Source organism: Geotrypetes seraphini, chromosome 1 (genome assembly GCF_902459505.1).
Source record: "Geotrypetes seraphini chromosome 1, aGeoSer1.1, whole genome shotgun sequence".
Lineage (NCBI taxonomy): Eukaryota > Metazoa > Chordata > Amphibia > Gymnophiona > Dermophiidae > Geotrypetes > Geotrypetes seraphini.
Genome location: NC_047084.1, coordinates 373344254 through 373364756, shown reverse-complemented (window position 1 = coordinate 373364756; position 20503 = coordinate 373344254). Strand labels below are relative to the sequence as shown.

Below are 20503 nucleotides of genomic sequence, written 5' to 3'. Positions count from 1 at the left end.
TACTGCTTACTATTTAAAACCCAGCCTACCTAAACAACCGCTTAATCCAAACTAACTCAACCAGACATAGGAGAACTCACAAACCGTTCACGCATCCCCCAATCAGAGGCGTCAAATGAAAAAAACTGTACGATGGTCGCCTAGCCACACAAGCAGCCAAAACTAGACTACCAACTCTCCAATTTACTGATAATGACTCCAGACTACAAATTGTTCAGAAAAGAAATAAAAGCCATCCTATTCAAGAAATCTTGAAGACAAACTAACACCGAAGACTCATCCCAATTCTCTGAAGCAACTTGCTCTACTCTTCAATTCCTCTGGAAATGGCTAGATACCTCCTTTTGTAATCCGCCTTGAACTGCAAGGTAATGGCGGAATAGAAATCACTAATGTAATGTAATAATTTGTAATCCATATAGAATTGTAGGATATTTGGAATATAAATTATTAAAACAAAAAAAAAGAGGCCAAGGCAGATGACTTTAAAATATGCAATGTCACCTCAGTAACAACTATAGAAAAATAGACAAATATAATGCAAAATATAGACAGCAGATAAAATTTCTCAAAACTGACACATTTCAATCGCTAAATTGAAAATGAAATCATTTTTCCTGCCTTTGTTGTCTGGTGATTTCATGAGTCTGGTTGGACTTCCTTCTGACTGTGCATCCATATTTCTTTCTTTCTGCTTCCTGCATGCTTACTCTCCTCCGGACCTCATTCCCTTCCCCAACCAACATCTCTTTGTCCCTCAATGAGTCCAGCTTTTCTTCCTCTCTCTTCCATCCCATTGGCAACATGTGTCCCTCTCTCTCTCACTGTCCTTCTCTCATTCCTTCCCTTGCTGCAAAGGGAGTGCGGAAAGAAAGAGAGATCCAGGGTGCATCTCTCCCACTCTTTTATTGCCACATCAAACATTTCTCCCTCCTTTCCACCAGTCCAGCATTTCATTCTCTCTGCCTCCTGCACACTTCCTCTCCTCCGAACTCATTCCCTTCCCCAACCAACATCTCTCTCTCGCTCTCTCTCCCTCTGTGAGTCCAACTTTTCTTCCTCTCTCCTCCACCCCTATTGGTAACATGGCTCCCTCTCTCTCTCAATGTCCATCTGTCTTTCTCACATTCCCTCCCTTGCTGCAAAGGGAGTGGGAAAGGAGAGAGAGAGATATCCAGGGTGCATCTCTCCAACCCCCTCTACTGCCACAACCAACAATTTCTCCCCCTCTCATCCCCCAGATCATGTGCAGCAGTTTTCACAACTGCCAACCAGCCCCATGCCCATTTCTTCTTCTATTACGCCTCTCCAGCACCATGCCACATCTCTCCCTCCATCATTATGTCCAACATTCCTCCCCCTTGTATCCCCTTCAGTCTGTCCCTCTTTTCCCTCTCCACCACATATCCAACATTTTTCCCTCTCATCTTTCTATTCCCCATGCATATCTGTCTCTCCCTCCCCCTCTCTTCTATCTTTTTCCCTCTCACTTACACACTGATGCCCAACAATTCTCCCTTTCTATTTCCTCCCTCCCTCCTATGTCCTGAGTTCATGCCCCCTCCTTCCAGCCTTTGTCCCAAATCTGTGCCCCTCCCATGTCCCAACGCACTCCTTCCCCCCTTCCCTTTGTCCCACTATCATGTCCCCTCTCTCCCTTACTTTCTCCAGGGCCACACTCGCTCCCTTCAAGGCCGTCCAGCTGGGCTGCTCCTTCCTGCCTTCAGCTGCACAGGGATGCAGGCAGCAGCTCCAACACGCTCTTACACATGACTAACCCACAAGCCTTCCCTGTGACATCAGCTCTGATGTCAAAAGAAGGCTTCTGTGTCAGCCAGGTGCAGCATGCAAGAACCGCTGTCCGCGTCCCTGTGTGGCTGAAGGCAGGAAGGTGCAGCTCAGCTGGATGGCCCTGAAGGAGGTAACCGAGATCCTCTGCTGACCCTGAAGGTTTCCCTCCAACATCAGCTCGTGACATCAGAGGGAAGCCTTCCGGGTCGGCTTCAGCGGAGGGGGGAACATCGGAAGGAGGTCATGGGATCCCCATCTGCTTCATTGGAGGGGGTGGGCAGGAAGGAGTGCATGGGATCCCTGGGGGCGGCGGCGGCTTCAGTGGAGGGGGACGGGCAGGAAGGAAGTCATGGGATCCCCAGTGGCAGCAGCGGCCATTAAGGAGGAAGGGGATGGGAGACCCGCACAGTGCTATGTACCCCCAACAAGCAGCTCTGTCTAACTGGACTGTTTTGCCTCCTTTTTAAACTTGGGCATAGAATATTCCTCTTTCTAATCTCAGATGCACATATCATGTGTTTTGGTCTTTTATACTGTGTAATGATGCTCTGATGTACAGTTCAAGTTTCAAATTTATTAAACTTTGATATTCCACCTATTAGATGACCACAAAAGTTGTTCACACTGTAAAATATAAAAAATAAATTTATAGAAACAATTGCCATTATACTCTAGCTTCCATTAGAAGAATAATTTCAGCAAGACTCTCTTGAATTTCTCATGGGATTTGTTGTTTGGAACCTGAACAGGCCATAATTTGTATGTGTAGACCTCGGAGTTAAGTGTATAGCATTTTAAAATACATTTATTCCAAAAGAAATGAGCTGATTTCAGCTGCCTTCTGCAGTAAGAATGTAGTCCTCTATAATGTTCTCTGCCCTTCCCCATCTTCACTTAGGATGAGCGTTGTAATGTTAATCAACCTAAGATTCCTGAAGTCCATCTTTCCTGGTGGTGGCCTTTTCCCAGCATAATAATTGTAAACAACACAAGACAGTGAAACGTAGAAACATGAAGGAAGATAAAGACCAAATGGCCCATCCAGTCTGCCCATCCACATCATCTGCTATCTCCTTATCTCCCTAAGAGATCCCACATGCCTGTCCCATGTTATTTTGAATTCAGACACAGTCTTATTTCCACTACCTTCATTAGGAGACTATTCCATGCATCTACCACCCTTTCTGTAATAAAAAAAAGTGTTCTTGTTCTCTTAACATTACTCCTAAGCCTGTCGCCTTTTAACTTCATCCTGTGCCCTCTCCTTCCGGAGTTTTTCTTCATTTGAAAAAGACTCGTCTCCTGTACATTAATGCCAGTTTGGACCTTGTAGGTTCTGCCTTGATGAGGTCTCTTTGTAAGGGAAAACCAAGAGCTCGTGGACCAGGTTGAGAAAGTATCAAGATCTTGAACTTAATTCCATATATTCCCTGTCTCAGTTTATGGCACAACTGGAGTCCATAAAACACACATACTGCATCTTCTTTCTTACCACTGTTGTTATGGAACTCCCTACCACATTATTGCATATTGAATTGAATTTAGAGAAATTTTAGGAAAGGTGTTATGACCCTTCTTTAACTTTGACATATTGGCTGTGTTGGCTCAGATCAGTTTTAGTTTATTGCTGATTTTCTCTTCTTGATTTGATTATACTCGTATTTATTTTATTTAATTGTCTTGTATGTAGTTTGATTTTATATTTTATTTTGCAGCATCCCTATAAATAAAATTTAGTAAATTAAATTATTAAAATGATACTGTAATGATAGTTGTGTGTCTGGGAAAGAAGTCTTTGTATCTAAAAACAGAATTGCTTTTCCTCTGGTGTGATCCTAGTGTCCCTGAGCAACTTGCGCATTTTTGGGGTACTTCAGAGGCTCAGCCTGACCTTCCTGGTGGTGTCTGTTTTGGAGCTCCCGTTTATTAAAGCCACGCCCAACAACATTGCCTCGGTGAGTCATACTCAAAAGTGCCATATTATATCTATAATTTGTATTTTAAATTCACAATTATCCTGCACAGGGCCCTACTTTTCTTTGAATGTAGGAAGGATTTGCATCCGGTGCGATGGAGTTGGGAACTGGAACTTAATAGGATGGTTTGTACGATGGAACTTATTGGCTAATTTGAGGAGGCTACCTCGATTAATCGTGGGGGGGGGGGGTGCAGTTCTGTGGGAATGCTGTGCTCGGGTGCTATATAGAACTTATCTTACCCAAGTGCAATTACATAAAATAGGAGGAATTGACTCTCTTCTTTGTTCTAAATGTGGTCGGGAATCCAAAACCTTTTCTCATTCCTTTTGGGGTGCTGGCATATTGGGCAGTTTTGGTCTGTTATAACTCGATATTTAAAGAAACATTTGTGTTATCACATCGTGGGTACAGTGGAGCTTGATGTGCCTGGAGCCTTTCGAACAAGGGCGGGATCCTACTGTGTCGTAAGGTGTGTCTCCTGGAATGATAGTAATGGCTATAGAACCTGTTTGGGGCATTTCTTAATCTTGTCTTGTTGGCGCTGAATTTATTCCTTATGCGCTTGCTTCTGTCTCTTGTTAAGTATTCATGGTAATGCATCGCTATTGTAGCCCCTCAAACTGGTTGCTGTTCATCGGATGGGATAGAAGGAAAGGGAGGGGGGAGGGGTGTTGGGAATTCTATCATCTGAGGAGGCCTATTACAGAATAGTTTGTAGTTTGTTTACAGTGATGTACTTTGTTGAGTTCTCAATAAAAATGTTTCAACTTAAAAGTCCACAAGGCTGATCTGCAGGGACAACTGTATAGCCATTTCTCTCAAAATGATGCCAGACAAATTCTTGTACCTGTTTTTTGGTGTCTACAAGTTGGATGTGTCAGTTTGGAAAATATTTCTTCTTTTTAGACATCTGTGTAAAAACATCCATCTTTTGGGTTATTTTTAAAACAGAAACCCAGATGGTTTTCCTGTTTGAAAATGGTTCTAAGATGGATGCCTTTTGGATGAAATGAGCAAAAACATCCCAATCCGGGTTTGGATATTTTATCAAAAATGTCCCTCCTGTGTCTTGCATTAACTTTTAACCACTCCAAATCTGGTCCCTTTGGCATATTTCTTTCCTCCAAGCAGATTCCATTTACTATGACTCTCTAATCTGTCAGTCAATCAGTTTCCAATCGGGTTCACCACTGTGGGTCCTAACTTCAGCCCGTTCACCTTATTCATGAGTCTCCCGTGAGGAAACAAAACGTTTATGAAATGTCCACTGGAGGGCACCACACTAGAGACTTTTCAGGTTAGAAAACAAGGTGGAAAAGAAAGCCTTAAACTAACATGGCAGCAACATATGCAAAGTAATGTACAGCTGTCATTTACCATTTCATTTTTATTTCTTTGGCTCAGTTTTCTCTGGGATAGTCTTATTTATACTTATACTAGCAAAGTATGTCCATAAATTTCTTAAACATACTTGATTACCATCCCTCTTAATGCTTTCAATTTTACAAGAACCTCAGCGACACCACTCAAAGCTCAAGCCTATCATTACTTTAAGCTTCATGTGCCCAATTGTCATTAGTTCACTTCTTGATTTAGTATATAAATGCTTTTTAATTTAATATATAAGTACTGTACTTTTTTTCTATTTGATTGTAGTTGCTCTATTTAGCAAATATAATATTTTCTTTAGTACAAATACTTAGCTTTCAGTAATTGTGGTTTCACCGTCGGGGTTAGTGACAGCTGACATGTTTCACTAGGGCTTTTTCAAGGCTTTTCCGCTGAGGCTCATGTAACATTGAAAGCATTAAGAGGGATGGTAATCAAGTATGTTTAAGAAGTTTATGGACATACTTTGCTAGAAGTGTGGAGGGGCATAATCAAAAGAAATGTCCAAGTCCCCTTTTGGCCTAAGTCCCTAGACACAGAAAGTAGGCAGCAGGGAAATGTCCATTCTCAAAAAAAACCTGTCCAAAATGAGGGTTTTTTTTTTTTAGAATGGCCTACCTCTACATTCAGCAGTTTAATCGCCCAGACCACTACTACGTCTATCCTTACAACACATTCCTGACCAAAAAATTGCCCAAGTCCCAAACGCCCAAAACAAGACCTTTTAGGCGATGGAAGGGCCAGTCCTTCGCCTAAAAGCACGATTCTCTAACTGGCATCTGTCATAAACAATGCCGGTTACAGAATCCTGGAACTGTCCGTCCCCCCCCCCCCCCCCCACGATCGCAACAGGAGAAATGCCCAGTCCCTCTGCCGTGATCCCACGTGACCCCAAATCTTCCCCGGAAGGAGAGATGCCCAATCTCTCCTGCCGGACACAACCCCCCATGCGATTACTGCCGGATACAAACCCCTCGAACCCCCAACACCCGCGTTTACCAGCAGGAGAAATTGCCAATCTCTCCTGCCGGACACCAACCCCCTGAAATCCCTTTGGTCTGCCCTCGCACCCCCCAGATCCCCCACTCCACACACCTCCTCATGGCCTGCTGGGTCCTCCCTCCGTCTGTCCAACAGGCCTGCCTTCCTCTGAATGGTGGGCCTGCTCCTTCCCGGTGCATTGTGGGATGCATTGGGGAGGGGCCTAGGGCCTGATTAGCCCAGGCGCCTAAGCCCCACCCATAGGAGAGACCTTAGGCACCTGGGCCAACCAGAATTGGTTCAGTTGCCTAATGCCCCGCCTGTGGGCGGGGCCTTAGGCACATCTAACTTGTGTCCATTTTCTATCAAAATCAGGCCTGTTAAGAAAATGGAAACTCTTTCTCTACAGCATTTAATTGGCCATTTCAGGCAGTGTTTGTTTCAGTGAAGCCACCCAACATGACAATGGACGTCAGTGTGGTTTTTGAACCCCTCTCCAAACTGGTCAAAACCCCATACGAGTGTCTGAACTCTTGTGAGTCTAAGATTACTTTATTTGGTAGTCACTTGAGTCCCATGGTTAGCAACTTTCTGACTTTAGCAGCTTACTTATCTTGTACTAGGTTTCATAGTACAGTACAGTACTCCCTCGAAATTCGCAGGCGTTCCGTTACAGGAACCCCCACGAATTATGAAAAACCATGAATATGGTTAAAAGGCAGAAGAGGGCAGCTGGGGTGCCAGCGAGTGCAAAATCACTTATGGTATGCTCCAACCTCCTCTTCCTGTTACTAAAGTCAGCCTACACCAATCAGGAGCTGCTTTGACACGCTGCTTTGCCACTTTGGATTTACTCCCTTGTTAACTTTTTGAAGTGTTCCCTGACTCCATTCCTAGATGCAAGGGCATGAAGGGTTTTTTTTTTGGTTTTTTTTTTAAAGGCACGCTATCTTGATAAGTTCATTTTATTATTTTGATTGGAGCAAGAGGGTCCCTCCTATTGCAACTTGACAAGGGCAAATAATCTCCTTGTTAGCTGTGGAGCATTTGGATGCCCAGGACCTGTCATCCCCTAAAAGCACTGCTTTCCAGTGGATATAGGAAAGATTTTGGGCTACCCTTACTCATACAGCATGCAGCAGATTATTGAACTGTATTTGGTATTTTGTCTGTTTTATAGACACATTAATAGCACTAGAGTGGGGTGTGAGGAGAATTTGTTATGAGAGTTATGTTAAAAAGGATACCAGCCAGCGTTCTTAACTGTTAAAACTGAGTATCTGCTTTGTGTATGTCTGCTTACTTGTTGGTACACATAATAACGATTTAAACAAAAGCAAACAACTATTACCTTACTGTCAGTAAAGGGATATGAACTATATAAATTGGTGCTTTCCAAGCTTTTATCCAAGGTGACTCCATTTTAACACTTAACTCCCAGATGATGACGAAAACCAAGTAGGAGACCTCAATGTCCCTCTTTATCACTTTTTATCCGCTTCCTGCCTCTTCCACCACCTGTCTGTGAAGACAGCAATGGAAGCTGTGATCAGACTCTGGCACTCTGCATGAATTTCTGGTTTAACGGGCAGCTCACACAAGATGAAGGGACATGGTCTGTGAATTTTCACCGATAGCCACTGCTAGACAATGGATCCAGAGGAAAGGGAAACGGGTCTTATTTCTGTGACCCCCCATCCACTGATGTGATTTTGTTTGGGGTTCTGACCCACAGCTGAAGAATCAATGGTGTAAATAGTTTGCTATATAAGACAATTATGTTGTTAGAGCAGTAGCGTTTAGTACAAATGCATAATTATGCAATCAAAATTGAGATTGTAATATACAGTTTAACTTGGATAGTCAGTTTAATCAATAAGTACTCAAAGTAGCAATACTTTATTCTCAACTTTAAATAAGGGTAAGGACTTGGTTTTCTTAGTTTTAAGTCTTATTTCAGGTGTATTGCACATGCTGTTTCTGCATTTCTTTTTAAATGGCTCTGGTTCTTTATCTTTCAGGGCGGGGCGTGGGCACTTCTCCAGGATGTTATCATGTACTGGCCTCAGTGGATTTTGGTCATCCTTCTGGAAGCTGCTTGGCTTTGTTTGACCTTCTTGTTATCAGTACCTGGTTGTCCGCTGTAAGGAATCTAAAGCTCAGTTCTTTTTCAGTTTTTCCTAACTCCTTGACATAATTTTTCCTTTATTAAATTTTTGAAAAAATAGTTACAAAAACAATCACATTTACAATATGTGGAAATATACCAACATCACTAAAAACCAACATAAATAAAAAGAAACAAACAACTCCAATACACCAACCAACCTTAGAGTTCACAGTAACACCAATTATAAAATATAACAGGGTAAAACAGTATGTTATAATCTTCCTTCAATACCCGTAAGAAAGAAAAAATTAAACCAAACAAGTAACTGGAATAAATAGTAAGTTTTCCAACTGAAAAATTATTAAAAACATACTTACCTTCTTGACAGAAGATGAAACATTTATGCGTAAAACATTAAAAAAAAAAAAAGTAGCACAAAAAAAAAAATTCTACCACAAATGTACTAGGTAGAGTGGGATCTGAATCCTCACAGTCCATAGCACTGACCAATAGGCTACTCCTATTAGCTGCTTGCTGCTCTGGTAGGTATGTCCTTAATACCTGACGTTGTCATAGCACAACTTCAGCTCTTGGAGATGGGAAGGGGAGGGTCAAGCTTTAATCTATCCAGTGATCAGCTAATCATTCAAAGCATTTAAAAAAAATTTTGACATGATTGAAACAAGCCTAAAAATATACTTCATTTTGGACTTGGATGCATCTTCCTGTTTCATTAACACTGAAAGATGTCCTAATTTTGGTCCCACACTAGTCCTACCCAAACCATGCCTACAATGCCCCCCCTTTATTATTTGGACAAACACAGTGGAAAACATCCAAATTGTGCCTTCTTAAAAATCGCAATTTAGATGTTTTTGGCAGATGGATGTGTTTTTGGTCATTTTGACTTCACCACCTCTTCTTCCAGGGGCACTTCACAGTCTTCCAGTAAATACCATATATACTTAAATATAAACTGGGATTTTGGGGCCAAAAAATTGGCCCAAAAATGGGGGTCCCGGTTTATATTCGGGTTATCCCCCAGTGACCACCTGAAACCCTCCCGGACTTCCTGCCCTGGCTGACACTAATAATTACCACCCTCCCTCCTTCCCTCCCTTGTGTATCTGTTCCTTGGTGGTCCAGCGTGTATCCCGCGCTGAAATCCTCCCAAAGATTGTAAATGTAGTAGCCAGTGACACACCCGGGCTGGCATGCAGGAGCGAGCTTTTTGTGCTGCCGGCCAGCCCTGCACTGCTCCTTGATAGGCTGCCGCAAGTTCTCGCAGGATTCATGGCTCGTGGCAGCCTATCAAAGAGCGGTACTGGGCCAGCCGGCAGCACCCAAAGCTCGCTCCTGCATGCTGGCCCGGGTGCACCGCTGACTACTACCTTTACAAAGGAGGATTTCAGCACGGGATACACGCTGAACCACCAAGGAACAGATACACGAGGGAGGGAAGGAGGGAGGGTGGTAATTAGTAGTGTTGGCCGGGGCAGGAGACGGAAGGGATCCCTCCTGTCCTGGCCTACCACTAGGTGGTTTAAGTTAAGGGGAAAGGTTAATCTGCTGGCTGGGTTAGAGGGTAGAGGGGAGTACGGGAAAATCAAGCCATTGTGACATCATTGAGGTTGGCTCTCTTTTTTTAGGGGGAAGAGGGTACAGGGAAGGAAAGTGGGACAGTGTTCAGAGCCTGGCAGGGAGGGGGGCTTGGTTCACAGCCTGGTAGGGAATGGGACTGAGTGTAGGGCATGGAGGAAAGGGGGCTGAGTGCAGAACCTGGTAGGGCAGGACACTTGAATATTAAGCCGCCCACCTTATATTCGAGTCAACCATTTTTCCTCCTTTTGGGGGGTAAAAATAGGGGTCTCGACTTGTATTCAGATCGACTTATATTCAAGTATATATGGTACACTTCAAATTCTATTATACCGGCTTCAGCGATGTCACTCAATGCTCAAAATAAACTTTCATTGCATTGAGCTTTACACACCCACCTCGTCATCAGCCTTTTTATCCTTCTAAACTACATTTCATCCATTCATCATTGTTTTAGACTTAAACTGAAGAAATCTCTGCCTCCTTAGCTGTGTTGCTCTAGACTAGTACATCGATTCATTTTCTTAAAAAATCAGCCCATAGTCTGTTATTGAGAAAGACATGGGAGAAGCCACTGCTTGCCCTGGATCGGTAGCATGGAATGTTGGCCAGGTACTAGTGACCTGGATTGGCCACCGTGAGAATGGGCTACTGGGCTTGATGGACCATTGGTCTAACCCAGTAAGGCTATTCTTTTGTTCTTATGCTGAAGACGTGGCCTTTTTCATCAGCATTTAATTTTATAGATCATTAGTTTTCATCAGGATTTTATTATTGTTTAACTGCAATTTGACTAAACAGCCTTTATTGAATGTAAACCGCTCTTAAACCTAGTGTATAGAGTCATATAAAAAATACACAAATAAAATAGAACTCTAATTAATGAGGATTTGGTGGGATATAAGACCACATAATATTGGTTTTTAACCATTGAGAAATATGTCACTCTGCACCTTCTCACTTCCTTAGAATCTTTCAAATCTGTCCTAAAAACATTTCTGTGATGCATACTCTTAAATATTTGTCTCTTACCTGGAGACCATAGTTTGCCCGAATCCTAGATGAAACTAAAGGTTGATACATCAGTATCCCTTTTGTAATACCCCCCTCCCGCCACACACACACACACACACTTTCTATTTACAAGGTGTGATTAAAAAAAAAAATACGGTGAATGTTTAAATAAAAAAAAAAAAATGTATTACAGTAAAAGACACATAGGCATGTGGAATCTCTTAGAGAGATGAAGAGGTGATGGTTACTGTGGATGGGCCATTTGGCATTTATCTGCCATCATGTTTCTATGTTTCTAATCCCCCCTCAAAATATTAATATTCCCCCCTCACTTCAAACACACTTATCGCATCGTTCTTGCCACTTTCTGAAACAGTTCTGGAAGTACTGTTTCAGGAGTGTCTTTATTTGCACTATCATGGTTGCCTCGATGTCCTGAATTGATTCAAAATGTTTACCTTTCATGGTCATTTTGACTTTGGGAAAGAGCCAGAAATTGCACGGTGCGAGATCTGGTAAATGAGGGCACACTGTTAATGTTTTTATTTGACAGAAATTGCCATACCAAAAGCAATGTGTGGACAGAGCATTGTCACGATGGAGGATGACACCGTTTGCCCATTTCTCAGGTTACACTCACTAGCCTCATGTTCATATCTGTTAAAATGTTTTGAATGGAACCATAAAAGATGTTCAGATCCTCAGAAATTTCCCTAATAGTCACTTTCCTGTTTGATCAAATCATTTCACTTATTCTATCAACATTCTCCTTGTCTTTAACTGATTCACAACCATTACGACATCGCTCAAATCACTTATAAACCATCTTCATTGTCACTGGTAGCATCACCATAAACTAATTTTAACATTTTGTGTGTTTCTTTAGGACTTTTTTTTTTGCAGTTTGAAACAAAATTTCATGTTCGTGATCCATGATTTACAGCACACTTTAAAACACACCTTCTCTCAACAGTAGCTCACAACTGACTGACCACCGAACAAGTTGAAACTTGTCGCATATTGTTACAAAGGTTTGACCTGCCGCTTTCCGTATTGAAAATCCCTGCCTTTCCATTGGATGGCGCCCAGCAGCAGCATTCACCATACTTTTTGTTCACACCTCATACATTGTAGTTCCTACCCCCTTTGCTTACAGTCATGTTTTTGTATTAACCTCTTGACTCCTCCATGTTTTGTGACATTTAGATTGTACGCTGACTAGAAGGACCCCTCCAATGGGCAGGATAGCAAATAAAATAAAACTTGAAATTATTTTTGTATTTAAGAGGTCCATTTCTTTCTTTCTTCCAAATCTGTGCTAAGACTTCAACTTTCATGTCTGTTTCAATATTTCCTTTACTATATAAGCAGTTGACCAGCCTAGTAGAAGTCCTTGCTAATTTGTAGAAGGTTTAGACCAGTGTCTTGCAAACTTTTTCGAGCCGGGGCACACTAAACCTAGTATCCCCGGCTCGAGACACTTGGAAGTACACTGGTGTTGGCATGATGATGTCACGCACATGCGTGATTTCAGCACACCGCTGTCAGCACATGCGCAAAGGCTCTTCAAATGGGCCTTGCGCCAAGAGAAGAATCAGCGCTGGAGGGAATGGCCGGCAGAGAGATTGCTTACAGGACAGGCCTCTCTTTGAGAGAGGCACATCTTGTAGACAATCATCTGGTGCTGGAATCTCCCCTCTTCGCCAGTGTACCACGGCACACCTGAAATCTCAGGAGGCACACTGGTGTGCCGCAGTACATAGTTTGCAATACACTGGTTTAGACAGAGAGATCATTTGGAGTCTGGTTGCTAATGGCAGGAATTTATTGCGGGATTTGTGGTGTTTATAATGAGACCTAGAGAGCAAAGGGTTGGAAAGGGGCCCAGTATATTAATTTACTTAGATCTCACCAAAGGTTTAATTCATCCCTGAGAGTAGGGTAGTCTGTGTGCCCTTTTCAGCAGTATTTGGAAGTAAATGAATTTTGTATGCAATAAAATTAGGAGATTTTTTCCCCCCCCTTCAGAGGTTATCTTGGTCCTGGTGGCATTGGTGACTTTGGACAGTATCCGAATTGTACCGGAGGAGCAGCTGGTTATATAGATCGTCTTGTGCTAGGGGAAGAGCATATTTATCAGCACCCATCCTCCAATGTGAGTACATTTGACTTGTCATAAACTTGTCTAGTTCATTTCTCAGCTTCTGATGTGTTTTCTTAGAATGCCTTATTAACACCGAAACACTCAGTGGGCTTCATGTTAAACTGTGCTTGTTATCTGCAGGGGCTGCTCCCATAGCATGTCCTGGATTAGGCCATTTTTCCTGTGCTAAGTGTACATTAGCACTTAAGACAGCTTAGGAAAAGGACCTCTGAATTTGTTAGAAGAAAGGTACCGTGTATACTCAAAAATGGGAGTCTTGTCCTATATTCGGGTCATCACCCGACACCCTCCCCGACTTGATGCTGATAGGCTGGGACAGGAGAGATCCCTCCCATCTCCCGTCCCGGCCCGGATGATGCAAATAATTTTTTTTACACCCCCCTCCACCCCCGGTACCTTTTTAGTTATCCCTGGTGGTCCAGCGGTGTATGGGCAGGACCGTGCACTTCCTTCGACTTGCTGATAGGGCTCGCAGCGCACAGGCACGCAGGAGTGAGCTTTTTGAGCTCCCACCCGGCCCTCCGCCGCTAGCAGAATGGCTGCCACCAGTTCTCGCGAGTGACTGTGCGCCCCGAGCGGAGAGTTGAAGAATATGCTCAGGGTAGGAGTGTGGGCCTGCCCATACACCGCTGAACTACCAGGGATAACTAAAAAGGTACCCGGGGGGGGGGGGTAGCAGAAAAGGTATGCAGGAGGGGGGGGTAAAAAAAATGATTTGCATCAGCCGGGATGGGAGCCTGGAGACCTCTCTCCTTTCCTGGCCCGGCCCACCACCAGACCACCAGCGGTGGAAGAGAAGGTGAGAGAGGGGGGACAGGGTGCAGGGCAGAACCTGGTAAGTAGTGAGGGGGACTGGCTGCATAGCCTGGTAGGGCATGAAGGGAAGGGGGCTGGTTGCAGAGCAGGGAGGGAAGGGGGCTGGGTGCAGAACTTGGCAAGGAGGGGGACTGAGTGCAGGGGAGGGCATGAGGGAGAGGACACTGGGTGCAGATCCTGATAGGGCATGGCACTTGAATATTAAGTCCCCATCTTATATTTGAGTCAACCATTTTTCCTCCTTTTTTGAGGGAAAAATGGGGGGATCTTGATTTATATTTGAGAATAGACGGTATTTCTGGAAATTTCTGGTTTCTTGATTTTTTTTTTTTCTTTCTTTCTTTTACAAGGTCATTTATCAATCAACAGTGGCCTATGATCCAGAAGGAATTTTGGGAACAATCAATGCCATTGTTCTGGCATTTTTGGGCCTTCAGGTATTTTTGACATAGACTATATATATAGTCAATAACATTCTTTAAAGCCATAAAACTTTTAAGGAATGAGACTTGAACAGCAGGAAGCATAGTATGTGTCTTCTAAAATTATTTTCAAGTGCGTATAGGATATAGTGGAAAATTTGGACTGATATTGGTGTTCCCTCTAACCTGAGCAAAGCCTCCAACTCTGTTGCTGCAACTGGGAGGTAGTTCTTCAATATTATATTTCTGATGGCTGGGGGCAGAAAGTTTCCTTGGAGTTCTGCAGAGCTTGCCTGTCCCTCACTATTAAAAATGGAATGGTGAAACAGCACCCCTTGCTGGCAGGACTGAGACAAAGGGCTCTTGCTCTGCTTAGAGGAAACAATGACTGATATTTATATAATCACATGACTTGACAGAAATTCAAGACCATTTTGTTAGGCAGAACATGATGGTGAAGTTGACAATATGTCTTTAATAAACTCATATTTTGCTTAGGAAAGATTTAATACTAACCTCTTAAGCATTTGTCATCTTAAACAGTAAGGTGCTTGGGTAGAGATTTTCTTCTTACAAAAATTAATCGCTTTACTTTTTTTCGACTAAGAACTCAAACAATGTTGAGAGAATTTTAAGATTTACACCATATATGGGTAGCATTTGAAAATAAGAAAGGAGGTAGCAACATAGGAAGGAATCCAATATTTAAAGTTGTCAAGGGATAACAGTATTTGAAGTGACAGCAAGTAATATCTGAAAAAAGTAACAACCGATAGTAGTGTAGACCAAAGGAACATGAGCCCTTGATCATTGGTAACTAGAAGTTTGCAACATATTTAAAGAACTTTCTAGGGTCTAGAAGAGGTACATCTCCAGTGATTAGACTATCTATCCATTTTTGGACAGAATGCTGCTTCCATAAGCCAGGGTTACAGTAGGTAATGATACTAGTCTGATTTAACAGTAGGATCTTTTTAGGGTTAATATTGATCTTGAAAAAAAAGTAATTTGTGTTTTATTGCCAAAACAATAGAACTTATGTTTATAATAAAGATATTTAGTTGTGATCTCATGCACTTACATAGAGGATCTATAATTAGAAAACAAAGAATGTAAATTAAAGAGCTAAGGCTTGGACAGGCTTGCACGGTCTGTGTCCCATATGTGATGATTTAGTTTAGGATCGGGCTGGGGAGGGCATCAGTGGGAACTCCACTAACTTGGAACATGAGGATGTTACTGGCCAGACTTTATGGTAGATATTCTGCAAACAGGATGGTTGGATAGGCTGGAGTGAGCTTGGATGGCAACTTCCTAGGACAATACCTGGTGGACTTTACAGTCTATGACCCAGAAATATCAAAGAAGAGACAATTTAATCATGTATTTTTAATGGGCATAACTAATGGGCAGACTGGATGGACCGTTCAGGTCTTTATCTGCCGTCATTTACTATGTTACTATGTTTAACATTTAAAGCTTCTTTTGCTGCCTGCAAACTGTCTTTATTTGTATTGTCAAAGTGGCAAACTTTTTGACATTCTAAAACAGTAATCTTTTTTATTTATTTATTTATTTTTATTTAAGGCTGGAAAGATACTATTGTTTTACAAAGACCAACACAAGCAAATCATAAGAAGGTTTTTTATTTGGGGCATTATAATGGTGAGTTTGAAGTTGGTTTGTTTACTTTATGAAGTGAATGTTTTCATATTTTTCAAGGGCTGAAAGTGGTTAGCTGCAGCTTTGATCGTCTTATTGTAAATGATTGTCACAAATGGGTTGCCAATTCTGTTCAAATACAACATTTAAAAAAAAAAAAGTGTCTGCACTACAGAGATCCAAATAGAGCTTTGTTTCTATAGCAAGAAATCTTTATTATACAATAACCAGACTGACATGTTTTACCAACAGGCTTCTCCAGGGGTTAAATTGTCATGTATCTGTCAAAAACATATAAAAGACAATATACACAAAATTATTAAAAGAATAAAAGCAAATAAAATCTAATAAAGACTAATTAAAAAACCACTAAGCTAACCAATTAGATAGTCCAAAACAATTTTTTTTTTAATTTGCTGTTTGTACACTGAATGGCCCCCTCACTGAAGTAATAATAATAATAATAATAATAATAATTTATTCTTATATACCGCCAAAGCCATAATAGTTCGAGGCGGTTTACAATAAGAAGAGCTGGACAGTCAGTGAAAAAGGTACAATGTAAAGTCAGAGTACAGAGATAAGGTTTAAGGGTTCTTAGGTTACAAATCAGTTGAACAAGTTTGTTTTTACTAGTTTTCTAATACTTAGATAGGATGAGGAGTGCGTGATAATGTTACCCTGCCAATCGTTCTGTTGATCTGCTTGGAAAGCAAGTATTCTGTCTAAGTATCTTTTGTATCGGCAGGCCTTAATTATTGGATGGATAAACATATGAACTCTGCGTGTAGGCCTAATGGAGCAATCTAAGTTAAAATGAGAAACCAAGTACATAGGGGCCAAACCAAGAATAGATTTGAAACAAAGACAGGTAAATTTGAATAGGACTCTTGCTTCCAGGGGCAGCCGGTGGAGTTTTTGATAATAGGAAGTTATATGTTCCCTTTTTTTTATACCAAAGATCAATCGAACTGCTGAATTTTGAATAATTCAGTGTCTTTGAATGATTTTCTTGAAAGACCCCAAGTAAATAATGCTACAGAATCGAGCAGGCTTAGACTGGAGGATTGCACCATGAGCAAGGGTCATTGACGCCTTTGTGAAAACTTCAGGTTTGAAATAATTATACATGCAAAATGACACCAGCGCAAGGTTTTAAAAATTATAACCAAGACTTATTGAATTATTGTTTCTATTTTTCCATTATTAGATCAAAAGAACAGCATCATTGCTTACCAATTGCGCTAATGGGAGATCGTCAGAGGTGCCAAATACTGGCCTTCTCACAACGGTCTCGTTTTTCTAGCTCCACAGTTTCTATTATATACTGTTGGCTTTTCGGTGACATCATCATCATAATCAACCAATAACAATTTTATGGGTGGTCTTAAAGTTGGACAAAGAAACATTCCTCCACATTTAAAAGTTAGACAAAGTTTCAGAAAATTACTTTTGATTTCTGAATTAATATTATAACATTATGCAAAAGAATTCTACAATTATTAACATGGTGCTGAGAAATTCTCAGCCCCAAAGGAAAAACTCTCTTCCTAAGCTGACAGATTCAAAATTGCATGGCCTTACACAGAAACCTTAGTCTGGAAGAGGAGGGGGGTAGGTCCCCCTCCCTCTCCCTGAATGGACAGCTTCATGTTACACTGACACAGTGCTAGGTGTGGGCTTCCAATGCCCCCCTTCCTATGCTGGAGACTGAAGCAACAGTCTCTGACTCTAATTACTCCCAGATGTTGCCTCAGGATTTTCCTTAGTGTTCTTTTTTTATAAACCATTTATATCACCACATATCACATTCAGGGGCCCCAAACATTCATAATTTCATTCATATCTTGGCCATTCATACTTCATACATTTTATATATCAGTTTAGAACACGTTATTTTCCTAGCCAGTCTAAAGCAAGCCCAGCTGGTGTTAATTAACACCACGAGGCTGGGAGCGGGAAAACTCAGAGAGGACAAAGACAGAATATTATTCACTGGCCCAAGATGGTGGCCGAAGACAGGACAGATATAGTACACACAAAGAACCCAAACTGGATTCCATGTAATCATGATTTCCACCATGATTTGGCTCAACAGCAAAGTACATACACAGATATTATTATGCTTTCCCTTATATTAATCCTTAGTGTATTTTTCTCTGGCCTTAGCTACATTATATTTAAATTTTTATTCACCTGTTTTTCCGTACGCTTCTATTTGGGCGTGGTCCTTAACTGACACAGAATTATCTAACTAGAATTACCCAGAATCATACGAAAAACTGGCGCTTTTTACTGCACTATCATGCTCCTGACATCCATTCCATTATCATCCCATAAACAGCCTGCTGGCCACGAGCCACTACTCAACCAGTAAACTGAATGAAGTTGCATCAAAGTACTTTCTGATGGTTCTTAGTTTCCATAATGTCGAGAAGCCTTTTCTGACTAGTAACTCAGTGTGTGCATCTAGAGTAAGGTAGTGGTCCAGAGTCACTCCCAGAATTTTTATGGAATCGACAATAGGAAAGTCTTATCCATTTAAGGAAATTGATGAATCTTTGATTTTATCATTCAGACTCACCAGAAAGAATTTGTTTTTTTCTGAGTTGAGTTTCAATTTGAATTTGGCCATCCATAGTTCAATTTGCTTTAAAATAGATGCCAGATGATTTTTTGTCTCAGAAGTCAGGTTTGTTAAGGGAAAAACTATAGTGATGTCGTCAGCTTTTAAACTTTGTAATAGATTCCCCAATGAGGCTAGGTAAACAGGGTAGGGGATAGGGGGGAGCCCTGCGGGACTCCACACGAGTTTACCCAGCTGAAGGATTGTTTATTGTCATTATAAACTTGGTAGGAACATTTACTCAAAACAAACCCTGAAACCATTTTAACACATTGCCTGAAAGTCCAATTGACTCCAAACAGTCAATCAGGATAACATGATCGACTAAGTTGAAGGCATTACTTAAATCAAATTTCAGGACTAGTGCACTTGTACCCTGACTAAATAAGCTATGGAGGGGAATTTAGCAATGAGGCAATAACTGTTTCAGCGCTAAACCCGGAACGAAAACCTGACTGGTTATTATGTAGTATGCTGAATTTATCCAGATAGGTTACTAGATCCTGGTTAACCAAACCTTCCATCAGCTTTACAAATAAGGGAATGCTCGTGATAAGTCTGTAATTCGATGTCAATTTAATGGATTCCTTGGGATTTTTTTACAATCGGTGTGATCAGAATCTGACCTAAGACCTCGGGAAAAGTACCTGACAATAGAAGAGAAGAAAGCCAATTATGTAACTTGGCTTTGAAGGCGACTGGAGCAACTTTCATAATGTTTGGTGAGCAACAGTCTAATTTACAGTAAGAATCAGCATATTTTGAATAAAATTAGCAGAATTGTTGCCAGGTAGGGACAGTAAAATTATTCCAGGTCATATCTACCCTAGGTACGTCTTTGTGTTGGGCAACTGGGTAGTTCGAATGATTGGTTGTAGCGACCGATAGGATGGATCTCAGGTTGATGATTTTGTTGTTAAAAAATTCAGCCAGAGTATCGGCTGATTGTGAGGAGTTTAGGGTAGGGCGGGAAAAGGACTGTATGTCGTAAAGATTGTTGACTATTTTAAAATGTTGGTGTTTGGAGAACCAATTTTTTGTGCATAAGAATTAGTACGTTTTAATGTTGTTAGTTTTTGTATTCTTTTAATTTTAGTCTCCAATTTTCTCTCCTTTTTACTATCTCCTGATTTCAGCCATTGTCTTTCAAGTTTTCGTAACTCCCCGTTTCACTGTTCCTAGCTTGGCGTCAAACTAGCCTTCCAAATTTTTGTTTCTCATTTGTCTTGATTTGATGGGGGCCATTTTGTTTAAAATCTGCATACTCGTGTTGGTCCAGGAATCTACCAAGAAGTAATCTGAGCTTGAAGTGATGTCATAATATGACCAAAATTCCACTGGATTTACCAAACCTCTAGAGGCTACCACTTTCTTATTCCTTTTTGCCACCTTGGGATTGGTTGGGGAACGTCTAGCTTGCCAGTTAAGTTGGAAATTACATAATCGGTGGTCTGACCATAAAGAACCAGTCCAGGTGGCATGCTCCCAGATGATCTTGGGATAGATTAGTTCTTTGGAGGGAAAGATTACCAGATCTAGTTGATGACCTTTTTGATGGGTCCTTTCTGGGGCCGGCACAAAGAAGTCTAGGGAAGCGATAGAGGATAGTAAGTCTTTGGAGTCACCCTAATGGTGGATGTTCAGATCGCCGGTCAGTAGGTTATAGGGACCTGTTAATGAGTTAGTAAGGAAGAATTCAAAGAAGTTTTCCTTAGCAATGGATAATTTCTTAGGAGGAATATAGAATAGTATAATAATTAAGCCATCTTCAAGCTGTTCGGACCAGAGTTTACAAGAAAAAATTTCTAGATCCATTGAGGATTTCGAAGCTAAGATGGTGGACTCAGTGGCGTACCAAGGGGGGGGCGGGAGGGGCGGTCCGCCCCGGGTACCAAGCCCTGAGGGGGTGCTCCCGGTCCGGTCCAGTTTCTCCCCCCTGCGCCGGGTGTC

The 20503-nt window shown here is 41.6% G+C and overlaps 1 protein-coding gene across 7 annotated transcripts in view; it reads left to right on the top strand.

Annotated features, from left to right (window-relative positions):
- The window catches only part of HGSNAT (heparan-alpha-glucosaminide N-acetyltransferase), a 141221-nt gene that overhangs the window by 89867 nt on the left and 30851 nt on the right, over positions 1 to 20503 (top strand). For all 7 annotated transcript variants that reach the window (XM_033915428.1, XM_033915382.1, XM_033915374.1 and 4 more), the window contains 5 exons: positions 3631 to 3746; positions 8162 to 8283; positions 12892 to 13018; positions 14194 to 14280; positions 15853 to 15930. In XM_033915428.1, coding sequence (XP_033771319.1) covers positions 3631 to 3746; positions 8162 to 8283; positions 12892 to 13018; positions 14194 to 14280; positions 15853 to 15930 — 530 coding nt within the window. The remainder of the gene's footprint in view (positions 1 to 3630; positions 3747 to 8161; positions 8284 to 12891; positions 13019 to 14193; positions 14281 to 15852; positions 15931 to 20503) is intronic.